At 38.8% G+C, this 23920-nt stretch overlaps 2 protein-coding genes across 10 annotated transcripts in view; one reads left to right on the forward strand and one right to left on the reverse strand.

Moving 5' to 3' along the window:
- The window catches only part of FAM169A (family with sequence similarity 169 member A), a 62093-nt gene extending 46891 nt beyond the window's left edge, over positions 1-15202 (forward strand). For all 9 annotated transcript variants that reach the window (XM_055331446.1, XM_055331448.1, XM_055331447.1 and 6 more), the window contains 5 exons: positions 2418-2457; positions 2955-3105; positions 6698-6854; positions 10142-10345; positions 11083-15202. In XM_055331446.1, the coding sequence (XP_055187421.1) occupies positions 2418-2457; positions 2955-3105; positions 6698-6854; positions 10142-10345; positions 11083-11631 (1101 nt within the window). In that variant the 3' untranslated portion in view covers positions 11632-15202. The remainder of the gene's footprint in view (positions 1-2417; positions 2458-2954; positions 3106-6697; positions 6855-10141; positions 10346-11082) is intronic.
- Positions 15203-16172: 970 nt separating this feature from the next.
- On the reverse strand, positions 16173-23868 carry NSA2 (NSA2 ribosome biogenesis factor). The gene is made up of 6 exons (XM_055331453.1): positions 23711-23868; positions 22142-22329; positions 21907-22057; positions 19611-19790; positions 17487-17679; positions 16173-16407 (listed from the first exon to the last, which is right to left on the reverse strand). Exons 1-6 carry the CDS (start codon positions 23711-23713, stop codon positions 16340-16342), a joined length of 783 nt encoding a protein of 260 aa, XP_055187428.1. The 5' UTR covers positions 23714-23868; the 3' UTR covers positions 16173-16339.
- Positions 23869-23920: the final 52 nt, after the last annotated feature.

Here is a 23920-nt window from a genome sequence, read left to right on the forward strand (position 1 = left end):
ATTGATAAATTTCTAGGAGTGAAATTAGTAGTAGGTCAAAGGTTATGAAGTTACTGTGGGAAGTTTGAGTCTATTTGCTAAGTCTTTGTAGAATATAATTCATTTTGAAAGTACTAGGTAAACCTTTCCAGGGACAAGTGCTTTGGGGAATTATTTGTGTCTCTTATTCCTTCTGTAATTAGCATGAGTGTTGACTCAACTTTTTTGAAACATTTTTAAGGATAACATAAATCACACGATTACATAAGGAGTTAGATTTTTTGTTTTTATTTTTTCTACATTTGGAAATTGAAATTAAATGATAAGCCTGCGTTTGATTATATATGGTCCAAATTGTTCAGATATATTCAGATTTATTCAGCATTGGTTAGACATCATAATATCAGGGAACGTAGAAAAAGACCTCTTCCTATATATGTGGTGAGAGCAATAACTTACCTTAATAATAAGCCAAATAATTTTAAATGGTTGGGTAAAGGTCATAAGGTTGGCAGCATAAATTCAACTTTCTTTTGTTTTAGAAATTCATAGTCTTCAGATTACTTTAAGATTTTAATTCAAGGAAAATATTTCTCACATTAAACTATTTTATCTCTCTATTGCTAAACAAATGGGGAAGTGGTCTTGTTTGCTTATTTTAACAACTTTTATTTTAGCTTTGTTGAGGTATATAATTGACAAAAATTGTATATATTTAAGGTGTACAGCTTGATTTTTTTTTTCAACTTGATGTTTTGACTGTGAATTAATCACTACATAATTTCTTCTTTAGGTGATGGTGGTATTTCTACTTGCTTTTTCTTGTTTTGTGGCATAGAACATTACATGCACTTGTTTTATGCTCTTTGTAAACTTTTTAAAATTTTTATTTGTGTGTTAACCTTCTAGTTGAACTACAGACTTATTGAAGATAGGATTTTTGTCTTACCTGTCACAGTTTATCCTTGTTTGTGTCCTGTCAGTAGACCTTCTTAAAGTCTCTGTGCCTACTATATGGCAGGGTGACATTAAGTATGTGATGAATGAATGAATTGTGGTTTATGTAATAAAGTAGATACTGTGGCAAGCACTGAATATGCAAAGATATGGTTCTTACAAGCCTGGGAGAAGTAGATAGTCCATTATTGGAAACCGAAAAGACTACAGAATTACAGTTGCCTTAATAGAGCACGTAGCAAGCGATTGAAGGTACATAGCAGAGTATGCATAACTCTATCCAAGGATTGGAATAGGTGAAGTAGCAACCAAGCTGACTTTCATAGGGCATTTATGAGTTACATAACAAAGGTTAGGGTATTCCAGAGTCTAGCATGTGGGGAAAAAACCACCAAAACAGGTGTGATAGAAAATGGAACGTTTGGTATGTAAAAGGTATTTGGTTTTGAAGAGGTTGAGAGTCTGTATTCTAGGCAATGATAAACTTTTAAAGGTTTTTTTTTTCTTAAAAGATTTTATTTATTTATTCATGAGAGACACACACAGAGAGAGAGAAAGAGACAGTCAGAGGGAGAAGCAGGCTCCATGCAGGGAGCCCGACGTGGGACTCAATCCCGGGTCTCCAGGATCACGCCCTGGGCCGAAGGCAGGCGCTAAACCACCGAGCCACCCAGGCTGCCCCAGGTTTTGTTTTTTTTAAAGCAAAGAGTAGTACAGTTTGTGATTTGGAAGCATCTCTGTCATCAGGTTGCAGATTACACAGCATGTGATTGGAGTGAGGGATACCAGAGATGAGGCTCTTGGGATAATTCACATTAAAGATGATAAAGGCCTGGACTAAAGCATTAGTAATACAAAGGAGGGGGCAGTGTTGAGAGATTTTTTCCGGAGTTAGAATTGAGAGGCTTTGAGGTTCACTGAGTGCAGGTTAAGAAGAAGTCATTACTGACTCACAGGTTTTTGGCTAGAATGGCTGAATGGTCATTGCCATTAACTAAGATAGGAATAATATTGGGAATAGATAAGAGTTCAGCTTGAAACAGGTTGGTTGTGAAATTGGATGGAGCATCCACATTTCATTGGAAAAAGAGCTTTGGAAATCAAGAAAGAAGTTGGGGAGATTAAATGGTATATCTGGATTTGTCAGCAAATAGATGTTGAAGTAAAGGTGTAGTAGATAAAATTACACAGGGAGAGCATATGGACAGAGAAGAGGAGAGTAGCTGAGGATGGGACACTAGGAACCTCCAGTGAGTCACACGGTAACATATTAGATGGCTTGGTGAGGGCTCAGCCTCAAGATAAACAGGCTGTAACATAGCCTTTTAATTTCTTAAGTTTCCTTAATTGATGAGTAGTGAATACAAAAAGTACTATTTGAAAAATGTTTCACAAGACTGTCTTTGACATCGACTTAAGTAGATTCACAGGGAGAAAAAATGTTCTAAAACTTCTGGTTTTAATCTGTATTTCTATTTTAGATTGACTCTCTAAAAGATGCCTTTGCAAGCACTTCTGAAGGTAAGAAACTCAGCTAATCTACCAGTATTTGAGACGCTTAGAATTTAGAGTTGGGCGATGTCCCTTAGACTAAGTGAAGACTTATCCTGCTCTAAGATCTAGAGGGGAGTTATAATGCTACTACTGCCACTGGTCTTGCCGTGTGAACAAAGTAAGCTATCATACCTCTCTCTTCCTCATTTTGTTATCTGTAAAATAGGGAGAGTGATGTCTTCCTTGTTTATTTCCCAAGATTACTGCGGGGAGGGAATATAAATGAAGATGAAAATATACATTGCAGAGCTCAGGGCAATATGGAAATGTGAGCAATGAAAACACAAAGTTATTTCATAATTCTGAAAAAAGACATTGTTTCATGGCCTGATATAAGTGAGAGAAAGACGTGTAATTGTAGGAATATATGTAAGCTAGCATAGTTCTTACATTTCTGTGTATTGTAACAGGTAATCCTTTCAGGACATACAGAATTAATTATAGTTTTGCTGTTTTTTTCTCAGGTCAAGATAAGACACCAGTTTCCACTCGTACTCGAAGTAGTCATCTAAAGCGGCCAAAGATTGGGAAGAGGTTTCAGGATTCTGAATTTAGTAGTTCTCAGGGAGAAGATGAAAAGATGCTCCAGGCTTTACCTACAGCTTCAATAAACAAGTAAAGTTATTTATTTTATTCTCATTATTTTGTTATTCTTATTTTCATATTCTTTAAAGGTTTTATTTATTTAATTGAGAGAGAGAGAGAGACATAGCACAAGCAGAAGAAGGGGCAGGGGCAGACGGAGAGGGAGAAGCAGAATCCTCACTGAGCATGGAGCCCCACGCAGGGCTCAATCCCAGGACCCTGAAATCATGACCTGAGCTGAAGGCAGACGCTTAACTGCCTGAGCCACCCAAGCGCCCCTTCTTATTTTCATATTATTAGTATTTAGTATTTAAGGTGGAGGCTATTATTATATTGTTTGTGTAGCAAATCACCTTCGTGTAAAAGTTTGTATTTCAATTCTTCGGTAGGATTACTGATTGGACTCACTTTGACATATTATGGGGAGAAGTTGCTAGTAAGAGAGTAAAATAAATCCACGATTTAATCTCTCATGTCTGAAAATCCAAGAGAATATTCTAGTGATTATCCTGAGGTTTGGGGATCCGTGGGTGGCTCAGTGGTTTAGTGCCTGCCTTCGGCCCAGGGCGGTGTGATCCTGGAGTCCCAGGATTGAGTTCCGCCTCAGGCTCCCTGCATGAGCCTGCTTCTCCCTCTGCCTGTGTCTCTGCCTCTCTCTCTCTCTCTCTCTCTCTCTCTGTCTGTCTCTCATGAATAAATAAAGTCTTTGAAAAAAAATGCTAAAGTTTAGTCAGTTTTTTAAAAACCCTAAGTTTTATTTTATAACTGATTCATTTACTGGGTTATTGGCTATGACACAAATTAGCAATAACTGTAAGTGGTTCAGTCATCTCCTCTAGGAACTTAATAGCCAGGTGCATCAACAGAACATTTGGGTCAAAAAACCTTTATCCTCTATCTTCCTTGGAATCTAAAGAAAGCAAGATTTCAAATTCTACTGTAAAACTAGACTTTTTTATGCTTATAGTCCTACCATCTGTTCCGGACTTAAACCATTCATAGGTTTGCCATTTTATTTGTGAAATTATTTTACTCAAGTAGAAGATTCTGTTGCTATGCTAATTTCATTATGTAAATTTTAAATTTGAATGATTGAGTAATTATGTAAATGTTTTATATTAGTGGGAAATTCATGTTAAAGGCAAATATAACTATTGTTTTTTTTTTAAGCTTTTATTTATTTATTAGACACACACACACACACACACACACACACACAGAGGCAGAGAGAGAAGCAGGCTCCACGCAGGGGGCCTGACATGGAACTCTATCCTGGGTCTCCAGGATCACGCTTTGGGCTGAAGGCAACGCTAAACCGCTAAGCCACCAGGGCTGCCCAAAGGCAAATATAACTAAATATTTAAATCTAGTAATTTGTGAAAAGATAAGAGGTTAGATAAGCATAGTTTTCTTACTGTGTAACATTTCAATGTAATACCCTTTTTAGAAGGGAATTTCACAGTGCATTTTCTCTTGAACATCCCAGAATTATTTTGGAATTTTGTTTTTCCTAAATAGAACAGTGACAGTAAAACTAAATGGTTGACTCCTTACTCACCTGTTAGGAAGAACAAAATTTCCTCTTTGCTCTTGAAAAATTTGCTGCATGGTGGTTTCTAATTCAATATATACGGTGGCTTGTGATGGTACAAAACAGTGTAGATGCAGAGGAGAGATTTGACTGAATCTAATTGAGGGGATAGAGAGATTGGGCATTCGGACCAGGGCTTGAAAGATAATTTGAAACTCGATGAGCATAGTTGAGAGAGATGTTCTAGGCTAAGGGTCCACAAACTATGGTCTGTAGATCAAATCTGACCCACTACCTATTGTTATAAATAAGACTTTAATGTAACACTTCCATGTTCATTCGTTTACATGTTTGAATGTTTGCTTTTGCATTACAGTGGCAAAGCTGAGTAGTTGTTCAGAGACCATGTAGCCCATAAAACCTAAAAGAAAAGATTGTTGACTTCTGATGTATAACAGAATTGTCCAGAGAACTTAATGTGATGATGAAAATGTGCTTTATCTGCCTGGTCCAAAATGGCCCTACCTAGTATGCCCATTGAGCACTTAAAGTGTGGCCAGTGCAACTTAGGAACTGAATTTTAAATTTCATTTTATTTAATTAATGTAAATCATGACATGTGTTGTGGCTACTGCTTTGCACCATGCAGATCTAGACTACAGGAATAGCATGAGCAAAGGCAAAAAGCTAAGAGGAGTATTAATAAGGATAACTGATTTATAATGTAAATGTTACCATCTAGTAGGAAGTAAAAATATGAGAGTTTGGGTCCCAGGCCATTAGGTACTGTAGCAGCATGAATGACTCCTTGAAGTACTTGGTGATACAACGAGCAAGAAGACCTCCTTTGCCTGGTGGGTGTGGCACAGCAAAATAACTCATGCAGGGGAAGCAAGTAGCCATACTGTGAGCAGCACTATGAGGAGGTACCATGTGTCAAGAGTCCCCAAGGAATTAGGCCCTCAGTCTATTAGCCTGCATGAAGAACTGAATGCTGCCAACAACTGCATGAGTGAGAGCTTGGACGGGGTGATTGGAGGGGGGAACACTTCCAGTCAGGCCTTCAGATGAGACTGCATCCCCAATAGGCAGCTTGATTGCAACTCTATGAGGTCTTGAGCCAGAGATACTCAGCTAAACCACACCTAGATTCTTAATTCAAAGAAACAAGATGTTTCAGGTGTTAAAAAAATACATAACTAGAGACCCCTGGATTCCCTCAACTCAGCAGTTGAGCATCTGCCTTTGGCCCAGGGTATGATCCCGGTCCGGGGATCAAGTCCTGTGTCAGGCCTGCTTCTCCCTCTGCCTCTCTGCCTCTCTCTCTCTCTCTCTCTCTCTCTCCACTCTCTCTGTCTCTTATGGATAAATAGATGGATAAAATCTTAAAAAAATATGTCTATCAATCGACTGATAGATAAAGATACATATATATATGAGGGTCTAGTCATGTTAGGCTTTGTAAGAAGGTACCCTTTTCCCTTAAGCCATAGAGAACCAAAGAATTTTCTGAGCCGGACTGTCACAGGTAGATATGGGTGTATTATAAACAGAACTCTGACAGCTTTACTAAAGAATGTACATACTGCAGGTATAGAGATGAGTTGGAACAAAGTTATGGTGGTCCAGAGAGAATTGGGGCCTGAGGGAGGGCCATGAAAATGGGAACAGAAAATTAGGGATATGTTTGAAAGGCATTTTGGAGGTAGAACAAAACTATATCATTTATTGTCCAAACTGATATCTTTGAGAATGAAAGGGGCATTATTAATGATTGTGCCAAAGCTGGGACAAAATTATGAAGTCGAATGTCTTCATGTAAATTGGGATGTGTGTTCATTTAATAGAATGAGAGCCAATGAGGTATGGATAGAGTAAAAGAAGAATCTAGCTTACGTGATTGAGGGCATGGTGGTGTTACTACTCAGACTGGAGAACAAGGTAGGAAAGAGGACAAGTTTGTGAGAGGAGGAGATTGGTTTTGGACCTGTTAGATTGGTTAGTTGTTGACTACAGAACATTTGGTTGATTCTCTAAAGTGTTACTTTATTCATCCTTAATAAAACAAGTAAGAGTAGTTTTCTTTTCTAGATTGGAATCTACTGCACACACATCAGAGAGCTCAGAAGAATTCCTGGAAGAAGAACCTGAACAAAGTGTGATTGAATTTGAGGATGAAAGTAGTGATAAGGATGCTCGGCCTGCACCAGAAGCCCAGCCATGCCTGGAAAAGCAAGATGGTGAAAAGGTACGAGATCTCACTTCTTAAATAAAGTGAATGAACGTAGACTAAATTTTAACTTTTGTAATGATGTATTGTTAGAAAAATATGATATATTTTAGAGTTGTAGTAGAATTGTGTTTAATGCTAAAAAGCATATGTCTATACTAAGCAAGGTCAGGTACTCAAGTTGGGGAGAGGATAAAGTTACAAGTATTTCATGTGTCAAACTGAATTTTTAAAAGTTTGAATTACAGTAAAGGTAAAGTTGAAGATGTTTAGTTAGTAAGATCCCTCTGTACATTTAAAATACAGATTAATTTGAGAGAGTAAACATAGTTAAGTGACACAAATTATATGACCACAGGGTCTATCTTGTAGAATCAGAATGCTGTAAGGTCTGGTCTGATGGCTGTAGCTCCTCAAATATTTGTCCTTAACCTTCTTTTTTGGTCTTCTTTACCATTTCCTATTCTTCTCTTCTTTTTCCTAAGTGTCTTCTATCCTTGGCTCTCTAGAGATTCCTTATTTCTTTTTATAGGTGCTTACATTTCTTTAAAAGTCTTTTACGTGGGGATCCCTGGGTGGCTCAGTGGTTTGGCACTTGCCTTTGGCCCAGGGTGCGATCCTGGGGTCCCAGGATCCAGTCCCGCGTTGGGCTCCTGGCGTGGAGTCTGCTTCTCCCTCCTCCTGTGTCTCTGCCTCTCTCTCTCTGTGTCTGTCATGAATAAATAAATGGATAAATCTATCTATCTATCTATTTATCTATTTATCTATTTATCTATCTATTTATTTATTTATTTATTTATTTATTTATTTATTTATTTATTTATTTATTTATTTATTTATTTATGATAGTCACAGAGAGAGAGAGAGAGGCAGAGACACAGGCAGAGGGAGAAGCAGGCTCCATGCATCGGGAGCCCGATGTGGGATTCGATCCCGGTTCGCCAGGATCACGCCCTGGGCCAAAGGCAGGCGCCAAACCGCTGCGCCACCCAGGGATCCCTAAATGGATAAATCTTAAAAAAAAAAAAAAAAAAAAAAAAAGTCTTTTACCTGTTTGCCAAGTCAGCCAGCATCCAAACAAGTGAAACTACATTACCAATTTTATTTTCTTAACTTACTCCGGTTTGTTCCTGCTTTCTCTGTTGCATGAAACTGTATTTGTAAATGCATTTTTTTCTTGTCTTGTAAAAAAAAATGTGGACACTTAAGTACATCTTTAAAAGGGATTTATGTGCACCCAGATGTTTAAAGGAATATATATTTGTGTTATTTTCTCTTTTAAAAACTGAAGACTATGCTGTATATGCTTCATGTAATAGGTGTCATTTGTCCAGCGACACATTGAGCACATGCTCTCGTAGGTCAGCATTGACACTTGAGTTCCAGTCGTTTCCTTACCTGCACTGACTATTGTGTCTTCCTTAATACTCTCTAGGCCCCTGTAATGTAGGCTTTACAACATCATTGTATTTTTTTTTTACTTTATTTATTTATTCATAGAGACACAGAGAGACAGAGACACAGGCAGAGAGAGAAGCAGGCACCATGCAGAGAGCCTGATGTGGGACTCGATCCCGGGACTCTAGGATCACGCCCTGGGCTGCAGGTGGCGCTAAACCGCTGCGCCACTGGGGCTGCCCAACACCATTGTATTTTGGTTTCTTGGTTTTCCTATCTCTGAAGTTCTGTCTTGGTGTTATTTATTATTTGACTGTTGTGCTTCTTCCTTTTTTCCCCTTTATTTGTGGACATTCTAGAAAACTCAGTTCATGTCTTCTCTATGAAAATGCATCCAGTTGGATGGTTGAACTCTCATTTCTGTGGGGTGACCAATAACTCTAGACTTGGAATATTGATTCAGTCTATAATGCCACAGTATTACTTGTCTTCTGAATATTCTATGTAGACAGATGTCTTCTATCATCTTAAATTCAACATAATCTATTCTTTCTTATCACTTCTGTATTGAGCCTTTTTTTCCTGTGTGTGTTTTTGTTTTTTAATCTTCCATTCTTGGGATCCCTGGGTGGCTCAGTGGTTTAGTGCCTGCTTTTGGCCCAGGGCATGATCCTGGAGCCCTGGGATCGAATCCCACATCAGACTCTCTGCATGGAGCCTGCTTCTCCCTCTGCCTGTGTCTCTGCCTCTCTCTCTCTCTCTCTCTCTGTCTCTCATGAATAAATAAAATCTTAAAAAAAAATAACCTCATCATTAAAAAAAAAAAATAATCTTCCATTCTTTTCCCAAACCTAAAACTTAAAGAAACCAGGTTTATCTCTTCTGTTGCTTCTTACATTTAGTTAGTTACCAACATTCTGAGTTTTTTAAGCTTTTGCTTGATTATATCATTTTCTTCCTTTCAACATTTTTTCCTACCCTAGTTGATCATTTTATGAGCTTTCTTATAATTACCTTCTGTGTGCAGTCTATTTTCTGATACTGTCTGGCAAGATAAATTTTTTTAGTCCTAGATTTCAGTATCCCTACGACTTTAGGGATCCTACATAATCTGGACAAACCTGTTACTGAACTCTTGAGTTGCATCATTATTTAATTTTTACAATGGTAATAAAATGCCCTCTATCAGAATGTCACTAAGACTCATTAGAACTATTAAACATTAAATAGAAGTATTTTACATTGATAAATGTTGGCAGAAGAGTTTCAGAAATGCAAAGTTTGTGTTATCACCTCACTGATATTTCTATATTTAGTGTGATATAAGGAGTAAGATTGTTCAAAAAAATGACCCAAAGTTGACTGGATAGGGAGCTGACTGAGATTGGGGGCTTTCTTCTTATAGTAAGAAGCTGTATCCAAACTCAGCTTCCCACAAGACTGTTAGTGCCGCTGCTTCCCCCTGGCACGGTAACCCCTAACTTCCCATGGTCCCCAAAGATTCCAAGTGCTGATTAGCTAGTGTCCTGTAAAGAGCTGGCTGGCATCAAATCTAGAGTATATGGGGCCTTTTTTATTACCGGAAAGGTTCCACTCTTGATGGCCGTATAAGGAAGAACAAGAAGGGGGCAGGGTTTCTTCCCTGCATCTCTGACCTGTACTTCGTCTGCAGAGCATCATGGTCTGTCTGCTGTCTGCATGAGAACAGAGGGAGTTTGGGTTCCTTGTGGGTTCTTTTCTTTTACTGACCCCGCCTGAAAAGTTTCCTCTTTCCCTTAGTCGGACTATTTGGGAGACTGTATCTTGAGTCCTGCTGTATGACAGGTAGAGACTGAGAGTGGACCCCTGGCAAGACCGATAAGTTAGTCTATCATTGTGTCCTGACTTCTATCCCCTCAATGATGCAGGACTCTGAATTAGAGCCTATGAATGGTGAGATAATGGATGATACTCTTAAAACCTCACTTATAACTGAAGAGGAGGACTCTGCCAGTGAAGTTTTAGATGAAGAAATGAAATTGCAGTCTCTTAATTCCAGTGAAGACGCTACTGCTTTTGTTCCACTGGTGGTAGAACCTTCAAAACCCCCTGAAACTGTTGCACAGGACAAGGTAAGAGGGAAGTAACTTAATTTTTTCTAGTCCAGCTGTTCCAGTGTCGGTGAAATGGAAGCGGTATTGTGGTTTGTATATTTTCCTCCACCTTGATGTGGAAGGAAGGAAATCTTCTTCAGGAAGATTAGTTATATGATAATTATTATGCTAAATTAGGTATTTTCAGACAATGCAATCAGTAATAGTCCATAAATTCAAATCTTTCTAACCTTATCCACATATCTGACTGCTGATAGAGTATTTTAAGAGAAATTTCATTTTTACTTTCAAATATTCCAACCTAAGACTAAACAACTATTGTATAGTGTTATCTTATTAGTGTCTCAAATAAATAAATGAATAATATTTCCATTTTCCTTACATATCATCTAATGAAATTATAGTCAAACTTAGTGGATTGGCCCAGTGTCAAACTCCAAAGGGCTCTTGGTTCTGGCTCCAGTAATACCAAGAAACTAAAAACTTGATTTGAAGAAACTTGATAAGAAGTTTAAAATGTTCTAAGTACTTTTTGAGATAAAATGATTACTTTCATTGTATCTTCAAAGCAAGAAGCAGATTATCACGTAAGACAGTTGTGAAATAAGACTTGTATTCAGACTATGTACACCTAATTAACAAAAGCTATGCGTACTGAATTCTTGACAATGCAGTTCATTGTCATTGAGTATTAGTGTGTGATTTATGTAAGAATTGTACTGCAAAAGTTTGTTCACCCAGTTCTTTATTTTTAGACATCACATGTAACTGACTCAGAAATGTTGCTAGATGAAGGCCCATCTGATGAAAAAGGGCACACTGAAGAGAAACTGCCGCTGGTTTCAAGAAAGAAAGCACATTTTGGGAGTTCAGACAATGCTGCTACTATCCCAAATGAAGAACGATCCGACAGTGGTTTTCCAAACTCTGTGATAGCAGAATTTTCTGAGGAATCGATCTCTGAAAATTTATCACCCAACACTACTTCTTCATTGGAAGACCAGGGTGAGGAGGGGGTACCTGAGTCCCAGGAAACATCTACAGCTCTTCCTCAGAGCTCTCTGATAGAGGTTGAACTTGAAGATGTGCCGTTTTCACAGAATGCGGGACAGAAGAATCAGTCAGAGGAGCAGTCTGAAGCATCTTCTGAGCAACTGGATCAGTTTGCACAGGCAACAGAAAAAACTGTGGACAGCAGCTCAGAGGAAATAGAAGTGGAAGTACCTGTGGTAGACAGGCGGAATTTAAGAAGAAAGGCCAAAGGGCATAAAGGACCTGCTAAGAAGAAAGCCAAGCTGACATGAATGAAGAAGATACGCAGATGATAAACCCTCTTCTTTGTAAAATAATTGTTGTTTTTAAAATATGGCAATTAATAAATGGCATGGGGCACAGGGCAAAAATTCCAAAATTCCACTTTGAACTTATTTATGATACCAGTTTTCCCTTCCCCCTTAGGACCTAAGATTCACATTCTTTTTAATTTTTCAGGCTGTTCAGTGTAAATACAATTTTTTATTTTTATTAACCATGGAAACCAGATCATACTATATTTTCTTTAGCAATTGGAGACATCTGACCATTAATATTTCAGGAAATTTAAATTAAACTGAAAGTAGTAGGCTTTCCGTTACTTGTAAGGATCACAGAAATCTTTTATACTATGGATTTTAATAGTAAACTTGGTGAGGGTTCTAGAAGTTTTATCTCAAAGATCAAAACTAATCATTTTTTTAAATGTAGGCATGTCTAAACAAAAATGTCAGTAAATGAAAATGTACTTCAACTAAACGAGAGCACAAATACAGAAATTTATGGTGAAAGGTTTATGAAGATGGTATATTGGCTTCATAATTAGTTGTATAGATGCAGTTTCTTCTCTGACTTTAGTGTCTGAGGAAAGGTATAAAATCTGGTTCCACCTCAGTCTTTTAACGTCTAATATTTACAGTACTGCTAGGGATTTAACTCTGGTGTGTGGGCACTAATATAATCATAGAAAATTTCACTTGAAGCGGGGGACGATACTTTTGTCCTCATGTAATTAACGTGTACTTCAGAAGTGTGAGAAACCTTCCTAAGGCTTCTCCTTAATCCTGCCACTGCCTTTACTCTAGAATCGTCTGTTCTCAGCTTTCATCCACTTCCCTAACTCAGAGTGATTCCTGCCGAGAGATCTGCCTGCCTGTCTGCCGGCTTTTGGATGGGTTTGGACTGTGCCTCACAATCTTAGATCTAGACGGCAGGAACAGCTGAACGAGCTGAGATCGCATTGGAGGCCTCGCTTGTTGCTTTGGTCTTGCTCACTCTTAGTTTGCTCTGTGACGACAGGGTTACAAGCTAGCCTGTGTGTATACATTGTGGTATGACAGCAAAGGCCTTTGCCTAGTAAAACTTAAAAAACAAATTCTCTTGTTAATTTTTACATAATTTATCTGAAAATGAATAAAATGGTTATTCTTAGAATCCAGAGAGAATCTTAAAACAGTCTTACTCTTTGGAAGTATTGTGTGTGCTCAGATTTGCAATTAACTCATAGAATGCTTTGGCACCATGTGGATTGTTTTTAAAACCACTTGGTCCTTAAATGAAAACACGTTGTGACCTTGTGTCATTATTTGAGGTGCTCACGAGGACTGATGTCAAAGGTTTATCCAGTCTGCAGTCCGGTGATGTCATTAAATTTTATTTTGGAATGTTGATGTTTTAGGTCTAATGAGCTAAGTTAAAATGTGAAACAGACAAAACAGTAAACCCTCCTATTCATGTAAAATTTTGAATACTTGTATCCCTTACATTTCCCTTAATTGTCAGAGACAAGCCAGATGATTTCACCCCAAATGAAAATTAAAGTACTTTGGCCATTTGTTCTCTCAACAAATGCTAATTAATTGAAAAAATAAGTATGACTGGTACTAGGACTAGTATATCTGTCACATGTTTATGCTATTTTATAGATTTTGTGAGAAACTTTACTACCACAATTAGGGAAATAAAGATACGAAGATTTAGTAAATTCTTAACTTTTCCATTTTTAATTTCTCATAATAGATTTAAAAACCTAACAGTTTACTTTTTTTACTTGGATTGCTCATTGTTATCTTGAGAATACTTTAATAAAAGGGTGTAGTTTTAAGATTGAGCTCACTGACAACCATTGATATGTGAATATAGTTGCGGAGTTCACAGAACATGGTTATTCTTACATAATGGGACTAAACAGTATAAACTCATACTTGTTAAACTTGTTTGGTTTATTCTTAAACAGCAAGAGCATTTTAAGCAGTTTCAGTACTTTTTGCTTCGCATTCAAGAAAACTTTTATTCCATATCATCTCTGACTGAAAATGTTATTTTGGGGGTTTGTAGATGGTAGAGAAAGCTAGGTAGCATAGAAAAACCTTACTTTTGTGTTCAGTAACACGTTCATGTTCAGTATGAGTTCTATACTCAGTAAGTGTAGAATTTATAACAAAACTTCTCCATAAGGAATCTAAATAAAACTAATCAGATACTTAGTTTTTACAAGGCATTAGAAAAACTCGAAAATTACAGTGGACTGAAATCTGATTTCAGCCAGTCTGGTTGTTGAGTGTCTTGTCAACATTCTATATAGTCCTTTGTGAACTTTTTTCTTGTTTAGAACGTTTTATTTCTGGAAAAGGATTTCACTTCAGTTTGTGTAAATACATGTATATTTCCTTGTGTAATATAAAACATAGAGATTAGTAGAATTTTAGTTCCTTCAAGTTTAAATTATCCAATTGCTAGACATCACAGAAATATATTTAAGAATTTATTATAAAGCTCCTCTGCACCTTTTAAAGGTGAGAGGATCTATTATGATTTTTTATAAAATCAAATAGCATGACAGTGTCAGTCTTCTACTTAAAATGTCTGTATTCATGATGTTTCCATTCACAGCAGAGAATAAAACTGCAAGGATCACACTTGTGATTAATGGTTCACTTTTAGCTGATCAGAACACTACCTAAAACATTGTTTCCGTGACTTGAGAAAACATCTTGAAGGTTTAGGATTACATCAAATCGAATCTTTCCCTAGTATCTAAATATCTGCTCTAACGTACTGCTTTTTCCTTTAGGGATTACCTTCTAAGGTTTGGTCACACCAGCAAACTGATACAGATCTTAATGTAAATACAGAATTTATACTAACATTACTCATCTGTGTAACAGCATTTTAGAAATTTCTGCCTTGTAATAATCTGGTGTTTTTAAGGTGTTATCCAGTCTTTCATGGGTGTGATTAGTTACAAATGTTATGCTTTTGTTGGCATACTATCAAGATTTCTTTGTACAAGATAATTTGCTTATTTTGGGTTCTAAAAAATAAGCAGACTGAGTTTTGTAGGATTGTGCTTACCTTTAGTCTATTTTTTTTTCACCTTCCAAATCTTAGTCATTCACACATTCCCCACTTCTATTAGTGGCAAAATCAGTTGTTAAAATCTAATTGTGAGAAAGGTCCAGCTTCTGTCATCCTGAAGTAATTGTATCATATTGGATAGTCATTCCCAAGGAACTAGCCTTTCTTTTCCTAAGTGTGTATGTGTTCTAAAACTTCTCTGTTTACAGAACTTAGAAAAGATGTTACATTATTCAGAATAGCAAGTCTTAAGTACTCAAGTTTGTTTTCTTGGTAGTTTTTTTTTTTAAGTTTAAAAGTAGTATGTTTTGTGATTGTTTCTTGGCCTGTGTTTTGATATTCTTTCCCTTTTCCCTATTTTAATCGACAAAGATGTGTTTAGATATTGAATTTGTTTAGACATTAAATGATTTTGTTAAAGGCACAATTAATCACATTGGTTGTACTTTCAAGACAGACTTTAAAAATAAACAGAATTTAAAACCATTAACGTGATCATAGATTAATGTAATACTATGGACACCTTAAAGCTCAAAGCCACAAACGTAATTCAGATCACAAAAGTGCTTTGACCAGGCTTACGAACCTAAAACATGGCCTTTTTTTATATTACTGAAGTAACTGCCAAAAAATTTCTCTTTAAGGGTATCAGTGCAGTTTTTTTTTTTTTTTCTTAAATGGTTTTACCTGGCATTACTTTGGTAATGGTTTGTGACCATTCCAAAAATGTGAAAGCATAAACATTTTGGTGCATTTTTCTCCATATATTTGGAGTAGAAAATACAGTTCCAGGTAGGTATTACTATACATGATTGAGAGAAAAATGTTTAAAATATAAATTCACTGACTTATGAACAAATAGAGGTGAAAGGATTTATCTAAACCCTTCTGAACTCTTAGTGTAGTGTGCCTTCCTTTTCCTGTAATTTGGTATAAATACTTTCTAAATGAACGCTACCGTGTGTTTATTAATCTTAAGAAATGTAGCATTAAGAAAAATGAGGTAGAAGAGACTTCAGGTAAGGTCTCAGAAATGACCATTTTGTAGTCTAGGCTCTTTAAGTGTGCACTGACCTTCATGATAAAAGAGGATTTCAACTACACTGTGTTTTCCAGGAACAAGAGGTCTGCATTGCTGAGTGTCCACTTCTTAATGCAGATGTGGACCAAGAGTTTTTTTTTTTTAATATTTTATCCATCTATTAGAGAGAGAGAGCGAGCGCGCGCACACACACAAGCAAGGGGAAAGGGAGAGGGAGAAGCAGGCTCCTCACTGAGCAGGGAACTGGACGCAAGGCTCCATCCCAGGATCCTGGGATCACAACCCAAGCCGAAGGCAGACGCCTGACTGAACCACCCAGGTGCCCTGGGCCAAGATATTAACTATGATTGTTTTTATAAATTATTCAAATTCATGAACATCTAAATGCTAAAAAGACTCAAAAATAAAGACCACTTATTTTAATAAATGTCTATTTCAACTTTTTTACAGTAGAATAAATGTCTTGATGACTGTAGATATGTAAGGCTGTTTGGTAGCATCCAGAACCACAACAATGATGGTCTTCCTGACAGGTGTGTAGTCTTCAGTAATTATAAGGGATTACTTGTCTGAAACTGCTGTTAAACCAGCAGGACTGCATTTATGCATCCATCATTTTCAGGATTGTTGGTAACCTGGGCATATTTTCCTGAAAAAAAACAAAATGGGAAAAAGAGGGATATTAATACTAATAAAAATGAACTTTGCCCAAAATTTTTCTTTCTTAAAAGTGGTAATAGAAATAAGTGATAGTAGGATCAATGAGATTTTACTCAAAATCAAACCAGTTCCGGAAACAATTTTCATATACTGTTTTTACACTTTTTACAAATGGTGGTCTGCTCCATTCTGTTAGTGCATTGTATCAACAAGCCTCTGGATTGACCTGAGCATTGCTGCTTTTCCACATACTCTTCTTTTTTTTTTTTTTCTTAATTTAGGATAGTCACAGAGAGAGAGAGAGAGAGAGGCAGAGACACAGGCAGAGGGAGAAGCAGGCTCCATGCACCGGGAGCCCGACGTGGGATTCGATCCTGGGTCTCCAGGATCGCGCCCTGGGCCAAAGGCAGGCGCTAAAATGCTGCGCCACCCAGGGATCCCTTCCACATGCTTTTCTTACTAGAAAATGAAACAAGTTTTAATTAGGTTAAATTAATTTGAAACTTATTTTAAAGTTGAGGTCAGCCAATATGAAGTATGAATGACTCATATAAAGACTCAAGAAGCTGGAAGGTATTCTTTAATTTCAGAGAACATTAAAGTTTAGAAATACCTGGGCACTAAAAGCAGAAAACTAAGAAAACAAGGGAAGAATTAAAATTGCTGCATGATACCTATTTTTAATTACTGAAATAGTGTGGCGATGTGTTTAATATAGGTCTCCCTTCCTCTGCTCATGGTTAATATATTGTATTTTCTTCCAATGTATTTTGGTTATAACTTATTCCATCTGCTTCCCTCCTAATGAATGCCTTTTGAAACAGTCCTAAATCTAACAATAAAGTACACTTTATATAACTGAAACCAATAATCTAAGTTAAAAAGAATCACATTCACTACTTTGTCTACAAAAAGTATTCTTCCTAAAGATTTAAACCTGACTTACATTATTTTAACTTAATCTAGCTCTTCTGCATTAAAATTTGCTTTGTGCTTTCTATCAACTTGAAAAATTTTAATCTTAGGATTGTTGAACAGCAGCAGCTCCGTATTCAAAAGTTTACTTACCCCAAATAACTTTGCCTCCTTGTGTCACAAGGCCCAACTCACTCACGTTCACTTCAATGACAGTACCTTTGGTAATAACACCCAAAGTTGTATATAGTGGGGATGAGGGATTCTTTTTTACTCCGAGTATTGGCAGGCAAAAGGTGGCTTTCAATTCAGGATGTGTTACATGGGCCTTTTTGAAACGTAAGCCCTAGTAAGTCAAACACAAAAATATTATACGAGTCTAAAATGTTAACGATGAGCTTCTTCCTTTTTGCTTTTCCAATTGTCTTCCAAGTCAAAAAACACCCCATGGATGAACAATGTCAAATATTAAGGCATCAAATTAAATACTTAAAATTCTACAGACTAAAAACCTGATAAATACATGAGAGAAAACCCTTAACACATACTCAAGTTTTTACCACAGCATGTTGCCTTGCATCGTGCTCAGATTTATCCTGTTACCTATGTTTCCTGAGGACCTGCTGCATGCCAGGCACTATGGTGGAGCATACAAATAGCTCATTTAAGCATATTAACCTCACAGCTCCCCCACCCCGCCCCTTTTTTTGGATGATAAGCTAAAGATTGGCAGGTGAAATGACTGGTTCCTGGGTTGAACGGTGTGGTGTGTGTGGATGGAGTTAAATTATCCTGACCCCAAGGCTCTCTAGACCTCAGCTGTTTTACATGATGAAAAAGGAGGGTGGACTGTCAGCATTTCACTAATGAGAATACTGGTCAGAGACTGGAGAGAGCCCAGAGAGGTCTGTTAATCACCTGGAATCACCCCAGTCACCTACATCTGACCTTGTGGAGTGTAACACTTCAGAAGCCACAACACTTTATAGTCTCTTAACTGATTTTTGCCTGTTTGGGAGAATAAAGGGTAATGATACTTAAGTTCTTAGTAACGGACCCATTCATGAGATGTACCTGCCTGGCTACAGAAAGCCTGTAACAGCTTATTAGTATATTTCCTCCCTACAGAACTGATAAAGTTACCAAACTGTATTTAGAAGATTATGAGTATGAAATCAACACAGAGCAGTTCATGATACAATCCAGGGATGGCTGAAAATAGACAGTCAACACTCATACTGTGTCTCCTGCAACTACTCAAAGTCTGCGGAGAAAAACAGCCATAGACAATATGTAAATAGAAGGGCATGGCCAGGTTCCAACAGAATCTTAATTATACAAACAGGCTGTTGGCCAACATTTTAATCCATTAAGAATTATTCAGAGTGAAAGCTAAGGTAACACGGCCAACCTTCCTCTGACTTTTTCTAAGCAAGTTGGATATCCAGTGAGGGGAGCAATTCAGTCAGTTTAAAAGGATTCTGGAAAAGTAGATAGTTGAACCTAGAACACAGGTTTGAACGGCACAGATCCACTTACATGCAGATGTTTTCAATAAATACAGTACTACAGATCTATTTTCTGATTTGAGTACTTTTCTCTTTAAGAATATATGATACACATAACATACAAGTATGTATTAGTTGATCATTTAGATGATCAGTAAGGCTCTAGGCAACAGTAGGCTGTTTAGTTTTGGGGGAGTCAAAAGTTTTATGTGGATTTTACATCTTTGCAGGGGGTGGGCACCCACTGTTCAATGGTCAACGAAATGTTCAGTTACATTTGGGAAAGGGGAGGAGAATGGTTTTGCCCATCACTGTTGTCTACAGATATTAAAGTTCCACTTTTATATTAAATTCTTTTTCCAATGACTACATACTGAATGTTTTCAAAAGCATTAAGATAATTTTCTTATTAAATGGGAATTGCTTCTTGAAAAAGCAGTCCTACCCGTTTTCTAACTGTTCTCAGAACAAGTATCAGCATATAGATAACCTGTGGAATGAGTACAATGACCTCACATGGAAAATGAAGATACTAATATGACATATTTAAAAATCAGGATTCACCAGCACTGTCTGTAATAATTATTTTTCATCTCCTGTCTTACAAAGATGAAGACAAGATTCTTGACGGTAGAAAACTGTTAAGCCATCCCTATCAATAACTTGAAAATAACCTAAAAATGTCTTTCAATCTTTTTTCACAGGAAATTGTATCTTATATAACATAGCAACAAATATTTAATCCATCCCACTCTAACAAGGGACTTACCATTGGCCTAATGAATCTTTCGTATTTAGGTGGTTTTCTAGTAAAGCCATCTCCAACAAAGCAGACTTTAGTGACCATCCTCTTCCATGCTTTCTTTTTTCTCTTTCCTGTTCGAATGACTTTTAATACTTCTGTTTCTCCCTGAGCACGAACTTTGGGTAAAGGAACTTCCCACTTTCCCTAAAAATAGACCACAGTCAAAATTTATATTAGTAAAAGGCAATGAGAACAAAAAAGTATGTTTTAGTGTACAAAATAGTGGATTCACTTTTTTCCTAAATCAAGATTTTGACTCCAATGTTTTCTAGAGGTCTGCACTGTCTCTTCAAAAGCCCCAAATTAATTGGAATTAAGCTTCTTATCATGGATTCATTAAACGGTTTGTGGGGCACCTAGGTGGCTCAGTTGGTTAAAGCAACTATCTGCCTTTGGCTCAGGTCATGGTCCTGGCGTCCTGAGATGGAGACTGGCCATCTTGGTCTCTGCTCAGTGGGGAGCCTCCTTCTCCCTTTCCCTCTGCCTGCTGCTCCCCCTACTTGTCCCTTGGCTCTGTTAATAAATAAAATCTTAAAAAATAAATAAATAAAATAGTCTGCTTAAGCTAAAGATCTCAATGCCTTGTTATGGATGAAAAACGCCACCTGTCATAAGGCAGTGATTTCTCGAAACAGTGTATGTGCTTACCACTAGATGGTTAGTAGTGTCAAAACACCTCTTAATGTATCTCTGTTTTAAAAAAAAAAAAATGCATCTCTGTATCCACCTTGAGTGGCTTTTTAGATCACATTACCAGTAAGACAAAATCATCACCATATACTTTGAACCTCTGTAGAATGAAAATTCTATGAAAAAACTGAAGCAATACAGATTCTTTTTTTAAATTTTTATTTATTTATGATAGTCACAGAGAGAGAGAGAGAGAGAGAGAGAGAGAGAGAGAGAGAGAGGCGCAGAGACACAGGCAGAGGGAGAAGTAGGCTCCATGCACCGGAAGCCTGATGTGGGATTCGATCCCGGGTCTCCAGGATCGCGCCCTGGGCCAAAGGCAGGCGCCAAACCGCTGCGCCACCCAGGGATCCCGCAATACAGATTCTAAAAGCAATTCTATCACTCCATTAATATATTACCATGCAGAATGATTTACAAGCAACTGGACTTCACTCTTTTTATCTGTAAAGTGAGGAGGAGTTAAGTGGACAACCTCTAACATTTCTCAATTTACACCATTCTAACTTTAGATAGCGCACACCAAAATACAAGCAATGTGATAAAAAAAAATTCATTCATTCATTCATTCATTCATTCATTCATTCATTCATTATTTATTTATGAATGACAGAGAGAGAGGCAGGCTCCTCGCAGGAAGCCTGATGCAGGACTCGATCCCCGGACCCCAGGATCACGCCCTGGGCCCACGGCAGACGCTCAACCACTGAGCCACCCAGGTATCTGGCTGTGTGATTTTTAAAATCAAATTAGGATCTGTTGCTACCTGGATTTGTCAATTTATCTACAGATGTTTATAAACAGTATTTATGCCGTTCTCTGATTTCTGCAGACTTTACCCTAAACTGACACTAAGCATAATACACAAAATGTATTACATAATACACAAAACTGACACTAAGCGTATTAAACAAAAATGCTAAATTTGTACTTAAGTTAAATCAGTTAAAGGGTTTTCCACTATTCTACTTTTTAACAAATTTTAGCAATACAGGCCAACAGATAGAAGCAGTTTTATCTTTCTCCATAGGAGCACAGCATTAGGAAGTGCCACGTATAGGAAGCTGTTAAAATACTGAATTTAAGATTCATGCCTTACTAACTTTTTAGATACTTTTTTAACACTAAAAATGTCTGCTATTTTAATAACTTTAAAAACCTGTTAAATGCTAACATGTTCTCTTAATGAGAAAGCATATGTTTTATTACTCAAATATTTATTTATTTATTTAAAGATTTTATTTATTTATTCACGAGAGAGACACAGAGAGAGGCAGAGACACAGGCAGAGGGAGAAGCAGGTTCCACGCAGGGAACCTGACGCGGGACTCGATCCTGGGTCTCCAGGATCACGCCCTGGGCTGAAGGCGGCACTAAACCGCTGAGCCACCCAGGCTGCCTGCCTATTACTCGACTATTTAATACAAAATGAACTTTACAAAGACTTTGTATCTAAATAATGGGAAGAGTAGCTGGACTTCATGTTTCCAATTAAACTGAAGAAAATAACTATTAAATTTTAGTAATTCTCCTGAACAAAAAATAAAAGACTTCAATTTTTATCTCTTACCGCTTTCTCTTTTCGCTTTTGTTTAATCATATTGGAAAGTACTTTAGCTCGCGACTGCCCCTCCCTGTCCAGTAGATATGCAGGTACTGCTCCCTGTGGAGTCTTTTCATCATTCTTTTGTTTGGTGTTTCTCTTTTCATGCATCTTGATACTGACAAGGAAAAAGATTCAAGATCATTAGTTTTAAAAACTATTACTCAAAACATATTAACTTGTTAAAGAACTCAGCACTTACGTCTTTTTCATTTGTATTTTCTCAGCATGGCGCTGTTTATGGTACAGCTTAGCTTTCAGACCAATCATCTTTTTTGCTTTTTTTGAACGTTCATGAGCCTCTCGACCTTCTTTCTTTCTCTTTTTCTCATGGTAATCCAAACGATAGCCATAGCGCTTCCGGTGTAACTCAATATATTCATTTTGTGGCTAAAACGAAAGAAACATTAATTTAAAAAATTGACAGAACTAAACTAAAAGAACTTTCTGAGCACCATCTAAAGTACAGAAGGCCTTAAGTCACCCCAATGTTCCCTAGCTTAAGTAACTCTCGTGCCCACGCCCATGACACGCGCCCAGTACATTCAGCCCTGGATGGTATCAGACGCGAGGATTTACGTCTGCAAGAATCTCAGGGAAAGTCACCATTCGTTGAGGGGATCTGTCCAAAATCAGCTGGACCACAGAGGATGGCTTCATTCCAGGGTCTCTTTTCCCCTCTGAACACCAGCAATCTGGTTTTTCAATGACATCATCATCATTATTCATAGTTTTTTATCAGAGAAATCTCTCAGCTTTATCGAAGTACAATCCACATGATGAAATGTGCTAAGAGGCGTACAGTCTTACACTCCGACAAACTACCCAGCTTTGTGACCGCCAATCGGATAGAGAACATTCCATCACCTCAGAAAACCTCGTCGTACTCTGGGGACAGTGTCGTCCACCTCGCACCTGCAGGTATCCCCTCCAGCCTTCCCCCTCCGGGAAGGACCTGAAGCGGCACCTACAGCCCGGAGCCTCTGGTGTCTGCTTTCACTTACGGCTCCTCGGACGACGGCCTCCACTGAGGGCTCCTTGGCCGCCTCCACTTACAGCTCCTCCGACGCCTCCACTGAGGGCTCCTCGGGCGGCCGCCTCCACGGAGGGCTCCTCGGACGACAGCCTCCACTTACGGCTCCTCGGACGACAGCCTCCACTTACGGCTCCTCCGACGGCCGCCTCCACGGAGGGCTCCTCAGATTCCCACCCGTGTCAGGAGCCGGACCCTGTCCACCGCCAGACAGCGGTCCACGCGGGAACGTGTCACCCCCGACCCTCTGACCGGCTCACGGATATGTGGGCTGTTTCCCGTCTTTAGCGAATGAAACCGGAAGCCTCGTGTGGCCACACGCCACGCCGTCCTCACAAGTGGCCTTGAAGCGCCTGTTTTTACTTGAGGCGCCACTTTTACTCGGAACATGTGGTCACAGCCCGCTTGGATTTAAAGAACGCAAAAATAAACTGCCGAGGCCAAGCCGCCCCAGCGCGGAATAATGCCGGGTGCCACCCGACCGCCGTGGCCGTGGCCGCCCGGGTAGAAGCCGGGAGAGAAGCCAGCGCAGCGCCGCTCCGCAGACCAGGCGGCGGCCGGAAGAGCGCGCGTGGCGGTCGGCCTGGCTGGAAGCTCGCTCCGCATGGGTGAGCGGCCGCCCGCGGCGCGGAGCCCGGGACCTCACACTGCGGCGCCGGCAGCCGTCCCGGTCTGCGTCCCGTCCCTCCCCTCCCCTCCCCTCGCCTCGCCTCCCCGGGGCCCCGAACTGCCCCTCACCATGGTGACGGCCGCCGGGCCGCCGCGAGCAGCCGCCGGGCGCCAAGAGGTTCTCTAGCTTCGGGCTCCCGGGCCGCGACGGAAAGAGACGGCCCCGCGCCCACCGACTCCGGGGGAAGCGCGCCAGGCGCGCCACGTTGGTTCCGGGCCCGCTTTCTCCGCGTTCGGCCTGGAGGACGGAAGGTGCCGGCAGGCGGCGTTTGAGCGTGG

Source organism: Nyctereutes procyonoides, unplaced genomic scaffold (genome assembly GCF_905146905.1).
Source record: "Nyctereutes procyonoides isolate TBG_1078 unplaced genomic scaffold, NYPRO_anot_genome, whole genome shotgun sequence".
NCBI lineage: Eukaryota > Metazoa > Chordata > Mammalia > Carnivora > Canidae > Nyctereutes > Nyctereutes procyonoides.

Excerpts from the sequence above, each read along its gene's own strand:
- NSA2 (XM_055331453.1), bottom strand. Across the intron at positions 22,058-22,141 it reads AAAATACAAATGAAAAAGAC|TATCAAGATGCATGAAAAGA; the intron begins GTAAGTGCTGAG and ends TTTCCTTGTCAG. Across the intron at positions 17,680-19,610 it reads AAAGATTCATTAGGCCAATG|GGCTTACGTTTCAAAAAGGC; the intron begins GTAAGTCCCTTG and ends TTGACTTACTAG.